Genomic DNA, 13,929 nt, shown 5'->3' on the forward strand with positions numbered 1-13,929 from the left:
GAACCCTTTACCTTGTCTGGGTATTTATCTGTAATGGAGTGATTTTGTCATTTGATCTTTTATTTTTATTTTTATTTTTTGTTACCCTTTGTTCTGTGGTTGTAATTTGATACTCTTTCAGCTGGGATTTTTGCACTTCTTGTGCTAAAATTTCCAGGCTTCAGTATTATATTCCATTTTAGCTTCTTCAAAAAAAAACTATGACATTGATTAATTTACCCTACATAAATAAAACTAACAACCTATGAAAGCATAACACCTGTAAGACTAGGCGTGTTTTGGTGTTCGACGTCGGTCAAAAAACTCATACAAGTGTCCAATTTTGTTATTTTCTGAGCTTTAACTTTCCATAGATCGGTGTCCGAACCGGTATCAGACAACTAAGACAAGTTTAAAAAATAATAATTTTCTTAAAAACTTTTTAGACGTATCTCAAACACATCTATAAAGATAAAAAAATGTTGATTGTTTAGTGATTAAAGATATTAAATTTAGTGATCAAAGATATTAAAATTGATTACAATGTTTTTAGGTTTTTCAATTATTGTAGATGGGCAAATAAAGGTCAAACACACTTGACTAGATCCACGTACCCGTCACAGCCTACACGTAGACGGACTATAACATGGACTCGCCCTAGTCCGCACCAGAATAATTACCCCTCAGAGGGAACCATATATAACTTTTTTATGATGGATCCAATTATAACTTTTTTTTAATCTACTTTTACGTGTCCCTTGAGAGTCATAGACCATTCACAAGGTAAAGACCGAATAAGACCCAACTCTATCTCCTAGGTCTATATAAGGTTACCATAAAGACCTTACATGGTATGCCTCATTCTAACACTAGCTACTCATCTCAATCACATATTGACTTGTGCGTTGGAGATCTGCCCCCCTTCATTCATCCATGGACCTCGGTCAAGCACCATCAACATATCATCATTCTTTCAACGGTTCCTCGTCTTTAGGTCTCACCGAATTAAATCCGATAAGATCAACATCTTGTTTTAATTTTTATTTTAAATGAAATAAATTGTTCAAATATTTTGATTCTCAATTTTGATCTTTTATAAATAAATGTAGAGGTGTCAGTGTCCAATGTTTTTTAGTTAGCGATGTCGATGTGTCAAATCCCGTCACCAAATATGCACATCATAAAACTCATACAAGTTCATATTGTGGGATTTGCTTTCATTTAATCTTTCTCGTTCAAGTAAATAAAAAAGCTAATAACTAATAAGCAAAAAATGAGCAATTAATTTTATTATTTTACCGTTTTACACTCTTCTTTCATTTATTATTTTCTTAGTTCACTTTTAAATAGTTTCCAAATATTACTTTAATAAAATAAAATATAAACTAGACACAAATGTACAAACAATGTATGTAAATTTCTATGATAGAAACCTGCATTTAAAGGTGGTCAGCTACAATTCTTATTAAGGGAAAAAGTTATTCCATTTTCTTTTTTTTAAGTTATTCCATTCTGGTTAAAACTTTGTTAATGTAGTGATTATATAACTATATTTTATATAAACTTTTTATAAAAATTGATTACAAATACTTTTTATATTTGGCAACAAAAAAAAAACAGTATTTTATTATTGTTGATTATATCAAATATAAATTGACAGTTAATTGGCATCAAGAACATAAATCTATCTCTATAAATTAGTGTAGTTCCTTTGTTAGAGAAAACAAATATAAACAAAAAATTATTATGCCAATGGACGAAGGCATCACAATTGAGTACACACAAGATGGGACTATTGATCTTAATGGAAAACCTGTTCTAAGATCCAAGACAGGTCGTTGGAAAGCTTGCTCATTCCTTGTTGGTATACCATCTCCCTCTCACACAAAATTTTATGATCATGATTTTCATTATGTCTTGTCAAATATATTTTCTTCATTGCAAAACTTTGATTTTTTTTTTTTCCATTAATATTCTCATATTCATTTATATATATATGAATAGAAGTCAAGCGGGCAATAAGTTGCGCCGTTAGCTTTTTTGTATGGCAAAATCAATCCTCGTAATTAAGATGAGAGTTAAGAAATACAATCTAATCTACCTTTACAAAAAAGAATTATTACACCTTGATATAATTAAGATGGGGTTTTACGAAATTGTTTGTAATGGAGTATTTATAATCTTTACAATGAAAAATAAGAGACTTCATGGTCGTGATAAAAATATACATCAATTTTTTAATAGATAGATATGAATACTTTTTTTTTTTTTTTTGAAGGAAGATATGAATACCTTAGTGGTAAGATTTTTTAATTTTTATGTAAAAATCTTAAGGATACATTTGATGGTTGAGGTAAATGAGACATGTCTCAATCATGTCACTTTATCTATCATGTCTCTTTACTTAAACTAATGTGATAGAATAAAAAAAATTCACCATTTACTCTTATAGAATATATAATATAAAATATAAAATTTAATATCTAATAAAATGTAATATATTTTAAATGAATTAATATAAAATATTAGTCTTTTTTATCATGTATCTTATAGAATATATAATATAATGATTTAATTGTGTGAACATTTTATGTTCAATCATGAGTTTGAATCTAAGTCACCACATTTTCCCTCACCAAAGTGAATATTGTTGGTCACTAGGCCAATAACAAAATTAAAAAAATCACCATAATGGTAACTTTGACATTTTAGAAAATCTAAAAAACTTTTTTTTGAAAAAAAAACTATTAAATATTATTGAAAATAATCTATGAACTATAATATTTAAAAAAAAATTATATATTATAATTTTAATTTAATCTTTTTGCAAATTAAATATAATTGTCACACATTGTAATTTTTTCATTTACATATAATATATCTATAATTATTTGATTTCGTAAAATATGTAATAGAACATTATATGGTATATTCTAATTTATCATCAGATACACATGAACAAACATTGGATAAGATAAGATAAAACATCATCATGTTTATATTATATCATTATCGCTAAAACATTAGTAAATGACTTTTAATAAAATTATATATGAAATTAATTATTTAAATTAGTCATATTGGCATTAGTTTTTATAAAACGATGCTATTATTCACTTTCCTTTTGATAAATCTATAATTCACTTTCAAAAGACACAAAACATTTTTAAAAGACTTGTAATAAAATTAAATCTAGTTTATATTATTTAAATAGGTAGTATGGACATTAACTTTTATGCTATTTTTTGACCAAATAAATTAGTGCTGTTTTTTACCAAATATATTAATCCCACTGTTCACATTCTTTTTGAGAAATGTATTAATGATTTTCAAAAAGTTTTTTTTTCCCGACAAAATGATTTTCAAAAAGTTAAAAGATTATTGTTTTTAGAATTTGATGTTGTCTTTGCAGCGATTCTTCAAAAGAAAGAACATGGTCAGCAGCAAATAATACTACCTCCGTCCCTGATTATAAGATCCTTTAAAAAAAAAAATTGTCCCTTTTTATAAGACTCTTTTGCTATTTCCAACTACATTAATTATTTTTTTACATACATGCTCATATTTATTATACATTTTTTTCTTCAGTCAGTAATAAATAATATGTTGAAAACATAAACCAACTCTCTCTCTTAAAGGATAAATTTTTAAAAACAATAGTAATTACAAACATATTTAATACAAATATCCACTATCTTAATTCCCGTTATTTTTTCAAAAGAACCCTATAATTATGGACGGAGGTAGTAGGAAACATGACTATCTTTTCTTGAGGGAGAGAAGAGAGAAGAAAGGACAAATGTAGAGGGATGAGATTGATTTAGAGTACCGTTAAAAAGAGACGAGAGATGTAAACACCTAAAAAGAAATAAGTAAAAGGAATGAGATAAAGGGTAAAGAAAGACAAAGAGATAGGAAAACGATGCAGACGGATAAAAGATATAGGTCCTTATATATCTCCTTATATCTTTCATCGATTTACATCGCTTTCCTATCTTCAAACTAATTGATTTAGATGATCAACTCATATTTTTTTGAAAGAAAAAAAAGGGAATATACAAATAACCACTGCAGACAGGTTCTTCCAACACAAGATGTGCATAAGATGTATTATAAACGGGATTCAAGAGTCAAATAACTATAATAGTTATGAGCAATAAAGTCTTTGTGACCTTATCTCAGTTGGTAAGGACAATGCATAATATATACAAGGTCAGGGGTTCGAAGCCCTGAGTCCACCGGTTGTGATAATTGAAAACGAAGGTTGGGTATGTTCGCTTTCAACCACCAAAACACCTGAAGCTTAATTTTATCACTTAAGGTTTACATGCACTCATCTCTGTGTTGAAAAATTCGTTTGTTTCTTTCTTTCTAAATAATCCAAACACTACTCAAGCCAAATAATATCAAAACCTCTCCGAATATTCTTAGAGAAACATGCTATATAGAAGTGAAATGTCAAAAATGATTTGACATCGAGCCCTTGATGCACGTAAACCTTATTTCCCAAATCATATATGATCACATTCATCTTTAAATATGCACTATCATATATTGTTTTTTTTTCCGATAATTCACTATCATATATTGGTAATAAGCTTCTCATATGTTCAAACCTTATTGCCATTTCCCATTGAATTGATAATTGTTTTGGTTGAATAAATTCATGACATGTCTCATGCAGTGTATGGCATATTTGAAAGAATGGCTTACTATGGAATATCATCAAATTTGTTTGTCTATTTGACAAAGAAGCTTCACCAAGGCACTGTCACCTCTTCTAACAATGTCACCAATTGGATTGGCACCATTTTTATGACTCCAATATTAGGTGCTTACATTGCTGATGCTCATCTTGGCCGCTATTGGACTTTTGTCATTTCCGCGCTTATCTATTTATCGGTACGTCATTTCATTACATGGTTAATGAATACAACAATGTGTTATAATTCATTAATCATCTACCGAGTACAATTAAGTATGATTTTCGATGTCATTAACCAATATGTTAGGAGTGCAGAGACAAAACTCTTGATTTGTGTTTACCGGTGGTATTATGCTAATTCGTTACTTTTGGTGATTGGCAGGGTATGTGTCTGCTTACACTATCAGTTTCCCTTCCAAGCCTAAAGCCACCTAAATGCCATGAAATGGATGTTACAAAATGCAAGGAAGCTTCCACACAAACACTAGTTGTGTTCTATACTGCACTCTACATTTTAGCAGTGGGAACAGGTGGAACCAAACCCAACATTTCCACCATTGGTGCTGACCAATTTGATGATTTTGACCCTAAAGAAAAAGCACTTAAGCTCTCATTCTTCAATTGGTGGATGTCCTACATTGTCATGGGGTCACTATTTGCATTTACAATTCTAGTGTATGTACAAGATAATGTGAGTTGGACTCTTGGTTATGCTCTTCCAACAATTGGCCTTGCAATATCAATCATCACATTCTTGGCAGGAACACCATTTTATAGACACAAATTGATTAAAGGGAGTCCTTTCATTAGCATGGCTAAGGTATTTGTGGCAGCTATAAGAAAATTTGATATAGTTGTTCCTAATGACCCTAAAGAATTATATGAGCTTAGTTTGAAAGAGTATACAAAGAAAGGCAAATTCAAGATTGATCTCACTCAAACATTCAGGTATAAATTCTAGCATACTTTCTCATCACTTGTAATATGGTATGATTTTACTGCTAGCAACACCTACTCATGAACACTCTTTTCAACCATCTCTTTTAATGTGAGAAGTTTGTGTAGGCCTCATCACATTATGTGAGAATGATTTCCAAAGTAGTGGGACTTACATGAATTTCACATATAGTGTTAGAAACTATGAAGCATGAATACAGACACTGATACCAGACATTGGAAATGACACAGACACTGACACGCCGACGCATGTCAGTGTCATCATATGTGTCAGTGTCTTGTCGGTGTCAGATGCCGACGTGTGTCTGACACTGGGACACGCCTAATCCGAAGAGTGTCCGTGCTTCATAGGTTAGAAACACACTATCTCTCTTACTGTGTAAAATTTATGTAGGTCTCATCTCATTATGTGAGAACGATTTCAAAAATAATTGGACCTACACGAATTTGATCCAGAGTGTTAGAGTCCGATGTCCAAAATGTGTCGCAACGAGGCATGTGTGGACATTGGTTCAAGTACTAGTCGTTTTAATGTCAATGTTCACATATTAGAGAGTGTAAGAGTAAGTGTTGTTGTCACTCTTCTTACTATGAAATATTGATTCTTGTGTTTAGAATGCATATGCAGATTCCTTAACAAGGCATGTGTGGACACTGGTTCAAGTGCAAGTGATGAGTGGATGTTATGCACAGTAACACAAGTGGAAGAAACCAAACAAATCCTTAGCTTAGTCCCTATTTGGGTTGCAACATTTATTCCAAGTGCAATGATAGCTCAAATAAATACCCTTTTTGTAAAACAAGGAACTACTCTTAACAGATCCATTGGCAACTTCCATATTCCACCATCAAGTTTAGCTGCATTTACAATTTTGACCATGATTATCACTTACATACTCTATGAAAGTTTCATTGTCAAGATTATGCAAAAGTTGACTAAGAATCCTAGAGGGATTACACTCCTTCAAAGAATGAGCATAGGGTTCATAATCCACATAGTGATAATGATAGTTGCATTCATGATTGAAAGACAAAGACTTAGTGTGGTCAAAAAACATGAAGTTCCATTAAGCATATTCATTTTGCTTCCACAATTTATACTTATGGGAGTGGCTGAAGCACTTTTAGAGGGTGCAAAAATGGAGTTTTTCTATGATCAAGCACCAGAAAGCATGAAGAGCCTTGGAACATCATACTCATTAACTACTACTGGAATTGGTAGTTTTCTCAGCACTTTTCTTCTCTCAGCAGTTTCACATGTCACTGAGAAACACGGTCGCCGAGGGTGGATTTTGAATAACTTGAATGCTTCTCATCTTGATTACTACTATGCATTTTTGGCTATACTAAATGTCATAAACTTTGTCTTCTTTGTGGTTGTTTCAAAGTTCTATGTGCATAGAGCTGACATTTCAAATTCTCTAAAAGTTCTTGAAGCAAAACTAACAGAGAAGAAAGCAAATTTCAATTGATTGGAAATCAGAAACAAGAAGAGTATATACTACAGTTTTAAGCAGTGGTGGAGCAAGCTGAAGTTTTACAAAGGAGTCAAATATAAAGAAAATACAAGTTATATTTTTAGGAATCATATGTTGATAAAAACCATTTCAAGATTCTCTATATGCATCTTGTATCAATATGTATAAATTGACTCCCTCTGGTCATAGGTATTTTATTACTCTTGTTAATGATTTTAGTAGACCTTACTATTTGAAAGATATTCATTGTGATCTACTCAAGTTTAAACATAGTAAGAATGTATGGAAATTAGTATCTCTTCAATGTCCCGAATGATACTTTGGTTATTTGATGTGAATTTTTTCCGGTTCTTTTCTAACCCTAAGATGGAGTAGAAGCAATTTCAAACAAAGAACGTGATAAGGAGACTTACCCTATAATGTTGAGTTACAACGATTCTACAAATTAATTCGTCAAAAGCTATAAGATATCAAACCATATTTTACCATGAAAAAGTTGCAATGGTTCCATCCATCATGGATCTCTTCTATATCATATGCTACGCTATTTAAGCACACTCCCGGTGTAATGTTCAATATCCATTTAACAAAAGATAGATATTTTGGTACCCGTCAAAATATAACTCAACCTATGTTGTATAAATGAACGGAAAACCAACACATAACAAAACTTCCAACACTCATAAAATAAAACATAACCAGAGAAAAGGAAATTTTGGAAATCAAAATAAACCAAATTTTTTTGTACAGTATGTCTAGTCATTTGGCAGCCTTAGAACTCAATTTGCAAGTAAGGCAAGAGAAGCATTAATACATTCAAAACCAATTTGATTACAAAAGTCAGAAACTCCATGATGACAGATAGGCAGGTAACTTAAAAAATTACCACTATTGACCTCTACTCTTTAACTTAACCAAGTAGCTTGAAAACATTTAGCTAACACTACGATCTCCAATCAAATGTTTTTCTTCTTGTGCTAAAACTGAATTACCATGATCTGAACAATGATGAATTGATTTGCCTTTTGTTTGAGCACTGCAGCAAGGATTGAAAGGATCTTCATGTGTCTGGATGTCTTTCTTTTTTTGTCTCTTTTGTACGTGCAGGTATTCATTTGCTATACATTCTAATGCTCTAACTGTCAACGGTCTGTTTCTAGTGCTTTGTCGCCTAGGATTTATATCAGGCTGTTTTTCCAAATAACCAACATCGGTTCTCAGAGGCAACTCAACTACTTCCTGAGTGGCAGCTGTTAGACATGGATCTTTTTCCTTTAGGCGTTGCTCGCCTTCCTCCACCGTTGCCATGATTTTGCAATTTTCAGAATTCGACAGAACCTGAGGTACGTTGAAACTGAAAGATTCACATTTCGCATCTTTAGCACTAGAAACCCTCACGCATTGATTACTGTCGTTGTGAATTCTTTTTACATTATCATCCTCTTCCAAGCTTCTGTCTTCAGAAGAAGCAGGTGAACTTTGACTCTGCTGATGACTAATTGGATCACAGACGATTGGGTTGGCAACTCGGAACCTAGAAGACGGAGAAAATCCAAGATTATCTGATCCCAAACCTCCTGAAGAATTCTCAACAATGCGGCTTTTCTCTTCCTTGGCACAAGCAGTCAATCTTCTCCTTTTAATAGGAACAACTGTATTATTAGAGTCACCTGATCTTACTCTCCGATTGAACTGATGCTTTATGATCCTCTTCAGTCGATTATCATCAAACTCACAGGCGTGTTGATTTGTTTGGTTTTCAACCATCTTATTTGCATCATTATCATTTGCTTGTATTTTACTAATAGCACCGCTGTTAGATACACCTCTGTGACTGTCGGTTTTATTGATTTTCTTTTTGCCGCAAATCAGCCTTTTAGGTTCCACCATCTTTGCTGAATCATAAGTTGAAGAGCCACCCTTACTTTCTCTCCGAAGACCAGTAGTCGTCGTGGGAGCATCTTCTAATTCAACTGGGGGACTTTTCAGTTGTTTCACTTTAAGCTTCAATACTTTTCCATCAGAAGGTCGATTGGTATCAATAACTGTCAATGTTGTTGCATTCTGTTCAGGGATTTTAGACATATCCGTGCTATGGTTTACTTTCCTCGTATATTTTCGCCCTTTATATTTTTTACCAGCAGCATCTACATCAACTTTACTCACTGAATTAACAGGCATAGATTTCAACTCCCTTAGATCAGATGGATTTCCGCCACGTACCAAACTGGTATCAATAACCATGAACTTTATACGATCATTATTGTAAGTAGAAGATCGGGGCTTGAGGTAACATTGGCGATGATCATCAGATACATCATCTTCATTTGATCCCTTTTCTGGCCCTTCCTCATTACAGCTACCAACTTCAGCTTCTTCCTCGAGCACGAGAATATTCGGTTCAGCTGCTACTTTGCTCAAGACATCACTAACAGAATCAAAGTAATGATGACCTTTTACAAGTTTCCTCCTCGAAAACTTCTCAACACCAGGAATAAGAAAAACCAAATAATCTTTGGAGGTAATATAGCCTCGATTCTTTGGTTGCTCAGAGTGCCAACCTCTTGCCAGTAAGCGAGGCCAAACAGCTTCCCAGAAGAGATCATTACATTTGGTTTTGCTCAGCCGAAACCCTCCAGTCAAAGATTGTATTATATCACTAAGTCCAAGAGAAGACAAAGCTTTGCAAGTTGGTGCTAAAAACGCCTTACGACTGTTCTTCACAGGCTCGACACCAAGCCTAGTAAGGTCTCCCTTCTCCTTACCAATACCTACTGCTTCCACAAGAACACCAACTCCAACAATAGACTTCAAAGAAGATATGTATTCTTCTAGAGAAGTTCTTCCCTCCACATATGACTTAGAAACCTGAGTATAAATATATGCAAAGTGAGGACTGGAGAAAATTATATGTATATATATATATATAGCTGGTGTAATGTAATGAAAAAAAAGGTACTGGTGTGGGCATAGAGGTTCAAATAATCATGGTACATCACAATAAGATGCTTCAAAAACTAGTGAAGCTTTGACTTCGTAACATTAAATGAAGGACTACACATGAGATGTAACAGTTGAATACCTGTGACAGAGTATCTTGCGATTCTTCAGATACATGAGTAATCAAGCGAGACAAAAGTTCATGTTGCCTCGGTCCACTAAAAAGTTTCTGTCCTATCATACGTTTCCCCCCCTTTTTTTTCCTGCACTCTGACCATCTACGATATCCATCAGTTTTGTAAAACTTTCCATAGTAAAATGAGAGTATTTCCCCCATCCGTTTGTTATCTAAGAATCTTTTTATCTGCATAAAATTCTTCCCAAAAATAAACAAACCAAGTAGAAAACTTTTTGTATCCGCGTCACTCCAGGAGCTACTCAATCGGCCAGGGGCCAATTGACATGAATTGATGTCTCCACGATATCCACATTCTTCATTAGGTATCCATGTGACTGGGATGGGCAAACCAATTGCAAAGGAAAGTGATTTATCATGCACAGATTCTGAATCAGTAGGATTCATTCTAAGCGAAAGCTGCTCCGATTTCTTAAGCACGGAAGGAATTTCTGCCTGGTACGCATGACCTATTCTAGGACTCAAATCAAGACCTTCGTGAGAAACGTGCTCCATGAAATTATCATCATCATTCTCCTCAAACGACGACATCTGCCAAAAATATGTATGGAAACAAAATCTGATAACTATAAACTCAAATCATGCCTTAAGAATAAATAAATGTTATAAAGAAAATGAGTTGTTACTAAGAAATAAATGTTATCTAATCATGGAAGTGAGTGTGCAAAAGCTTTGCGGCTTCAATCAAATAAATTCCCTATATGTCACCAGCATATAGAGATCAAGATAAACAATGATGACCACTGACATCATTTTTCCCTGAAACCAAGCTAAAGTACAGTATTACTTTATTATTACCTTTTTCACTTTATGTAAAGTGTAGTCAATAATCTGTTTATAGTTCATATGTACTGTTGTAATCATTAATCAATAGAAAGTTAGATTCTGTGGTTTTCCTGTTGTTGACTGATATTGTACAGGTGATAATTTTGTTTTGGTCTGTGAGTGAAATTTAAGAGACGATCATATGTATTGTAGATCTGGTTTGATCACTGGAAAACCTCTTTGTATCTCAAGATTATTAAAACATGAATGATTAAGTTTTACTTGTATCTCAGAGCATTCAATTGCTGAAATGTTCAAAAGTCTGTATTGCAAGGTTTTGTATTCAAATTAGTATAAAGAAACTGCTTGTTTTTCATAACTTTACATGGACTGCTAAATAGCCCTAGCGAAAAATTGAGGATACCATTACGAAACATGTGAATCATAAACATAGCCATAAACATGTGATCCATATTGAAGTGAATTACCTTTACCAAATGTTTCAATAGGATCACCTCAGCTTTTACCACAGTAGTGCTGGTTTTGCTTTACCTCGTTTGTTAATTGTTCCTGCATAGATCACAATTCACATCAAACTCAGTAAGTGTTAGGTATATGTTGAGAAAGTGTGATAGACGACAAGATTACAATGTTCGTTGCATTAATTTTTGCACCTCGTCTATAACTGAAGAAAATATGTGAATGATTGCAGAGACAAAATTATTCCAAAACCTTGCAACAAACAGCAAAATACGGGATAATCTAGAATCTTGAATTCTGAATGAATGCACTTACAACAAGAGAAAGTGTATTTAATTAGCAAATTATAATTTATACAGAAATGGAAGGCAAGCGGGCAACAAAATGTGTGCTAATCCATTTTGAATGACAAAACCAAAATCGTCTTAAATACAACATTGCTAGGCATAACCCTTTGAACTCTTTGTAGAACACATTTTGTGAGTGAATGATTGAATTGGTTAGTTTCAAATCAGAAGATTGTGCATCTGAAATGCAATTAGGGTTCCAAGATAAGAAGAAAAATTGATTAAGTGTCGAATCGCTGTAGCTAAAGGTTCACACTCAAAATGGCCCAACAACAACCTTCAAAATTGTTCTCCATTCCAAATTTCTCCATCTCTTGATCTTATAACACATTTATTGTTAAGCCATGATTAGATAACTAACTCAAATCATGTAGATTAGATAACATAATCAAGATGCATACTTCAAACATGAGTTATTATGTAACTAGGAATAAAAGTAATATACGGTATTACTCACCACCCATCATATATACTTATATGTTATTATGACACGCATAGGATTAGGATAACAGAAGCATGCAAGTTAAAGATATTAAGGATTTGTTGATAAGAGAGAAACGTGAATGAATGAATATTAGTGTTGTTGAATGCTCTAAGGTTTTGTTTTCAAAGGGTGCATAGTAGTAACAAAAATAAATAAATAAATAAACAAGACAATAAATAAATGGATGAATATTTGAACGTAGATGGAGAAAGAAAAAGGGAAAGAAAGAGAACCTGGTATTGTTTTATGATGACAAGAATGAATGAAACGACGACGATGTCTTGCAAAACCAATATGAAGAAAGCAACACAATACTTCTACTTATTTTATTTGCTTACTTTTTTATAACCAAGTCCGTGTGCTGTGGGTTAGACCCAAATTGAAACAAGAGTTTCTTCTTTACTTTTTTTTTATAATGAAAGATTTTGGTGAGTTGAATTTCCAGACTCACAAGTTAGGGCGGATCTCAAAGTTCAGCGATCGTTTATAATGTACTTACAAATCATTCATATTGACAACAAGAGTTTAACGTAATCGGTCAACTTCTTACCAACTAAGTCAATTTTCATTGGTTAAACAAAAATTTCTTATCACACCATGCTTCTCACATGTTCTTTGGTTTTGTCATTTTATACTAGTTTAAATTCTATAATTTGAAACTTAAGAATATGTTTCAGATTATATAATCTGAATCGTATCAATATATATACACACACGCACGCATACACTACTTAGCCACTTTTCATTGTTTCCCATTTTTTAAATTTAACCTAAAACCATTCAAAAAAAAAAAATTCGCTCCTTGGGTCAAATTTCAACTAAATGTGGTCAAATCCTTTGAATTTTAGATGTTTCATACAACAGCACAAGAGGTTAGTGTATATTTTCTCAAAATCTTGTGGGTTTGATTTTTTTTTTTTTTTCCCTTTCTTATGGATTCTTCATCATTTCCCTTTCTCAACATCCTTATTTTTCCTCCATTTTTCTTTGCCATTAGTTTACCTCCCTTCATCACCATTCACTTTCTTGTGCCCTTTTGCTTGATTTACTTGCTTGGTCACTTCCTCTGAGCTTCTTTGCTTGACTCTCAATTCACCTGCTTCCAAAGATCCTCCAAATTTGTTCTGAAAACCTTCTCTATCTTTATCACCTCAGTGATAGTTGCTCCACAAGATTTCATTTGATTCTTGTTTTGACATTTCAAGCATATCATATTGGCAACATAAAGCTTGTCATCACCAATATACACTTTCTCAAGAGTATCCCAAAGTTGTTACCTCCTCAATGTTGGATCAACACAATGATTTCATTTTTTGCAAACCCTGGAACAACATCATTCACAATTTCAAGCACATCTTGAAATCACAATATCACCTTCATTTGGGCGCACCAACGATCGTAGTTGTAACCTTTGGATATATTGCGAATAAAATCATGGGTAAGTGGAAGTTTATTATTTTCCTAAGAATTTTTTATTCTTGTGAGTTAATTTTTTAACTTTGAAACAAATATTGGAATCTACCATTGCAACCTCCACATTCCTGGGAATAATTTTTTAAACCATTAACAAACACCTTTATAGAAATATATCTTTCATG

At 32.9% G+C, this 13,929-nt stretch overlaps 2 protein-coding genes across 2 annotated transcripts; one reads left to right on the forward strand and one right to left on the reverse strand.

Moving 5' to 3' along the window:
- The first annotated feature begins 1,725 nt into the window (after window positions 1-1,725).
- LOC25483000 (protein NRT1/ PTR FAMILY 5.2) lies at window positions 1,726-7,610 on the forward strand. Its single transcript, XM_013611624.2, has 5 exons — window positions 1,726-1,843; window positions 4,664-4,881; window positions 5,067-5,632; window positions 6,270-7,098; window positions 7,587-7,610. The coding sequence occupies exons 1-5, from the start codon at window positions 1,726-1,728 to the stop codon at window positions 7,608-7,610; spliced, it is 1,755 nt and encodes a 584-aa protein (XP_013467078.2).
- Window positions 7,611-7,834: 224 nt separating this feature from the next.
- Window positions 7,835-12,621, reverse strand: LOC25483001 (uncharacterized). Its single transcript, XM_013611625.3, has 4 exons — window positions 12,565-12,621; window positions 11,509-11,590; window positions 10,202-10,786; window positions 7,835-9,987 (listed from the first exon to the last, which is right to left on the reverse strand). The coding sequence occupies exons 3-4, from the start codon at window positions 10,784-10,786 to the stop codon at window positions 8,053-8,055; spliced, it is 2,520 nt and encodes an 839-aa protein (XP_013467079.1). The 5' UTR covers window positions 11,509-11,590; window positions 12,565-12,621; the 3' UTR covers window positions 7,835-8,052.
- Window positions 12,622-13,929: the final 1,308 nt, after the last annotated feature.

Source organism: Medicago truncatula, chromosome 1 (genome assembly GCF_003473485.1).
Source record: "Medicago truncatula cultivar Jemalong A17 chromosome 1, MtrunA17r5.0-ANR, whole genome shotgun sequence".
Taxonomy (NCBI): domain Eukaryota; kingdom Viridiplantae; phylum Streptophyta; class Magnoliopsida; order Fabales; family Fabaceae; genus Medicago; species Medicago truncatula.

Excerpts from the sequence above, each read along its gene's own strand:
- LOC25483000 (XM_013611624.2), top strand. The coding sequence starts at position 1,726 with ATGCCAATGGACGAAGGCATCACAATTGAGTACACACAAGATGGGACT. Across the intron at positions 5,633-6,269 it reads GATCTCACTCAAACATTCAG|ATTCCTTAACAAGGCATGTG; the intron begins GTATAAATTCTA and ends ATGCATATGCAG. Across the intron at positions 7,099-7,586 it reads CAAAACTAACAGAGAAGAAA|ATATCAAACCATATTTTACC; the intron begins GCAAATTTCAAT and ends AAAAGCTATAAG.
- LOC25483001 (XM_013611625.3), bottom strand. The coding sequence starts at position 10,786 with ATGTCGTCGTTTGAGGAGAATGATGATGATAATTTCATGGAGCACGTT. Across the intron at positions 9,988-10,201 it reads CGCAAGATACTCTGTCACAG|GTTTCTAAGTCATATGTGGA; the intron begins GTATTCAACTGT and ends ATTTATACTCAG.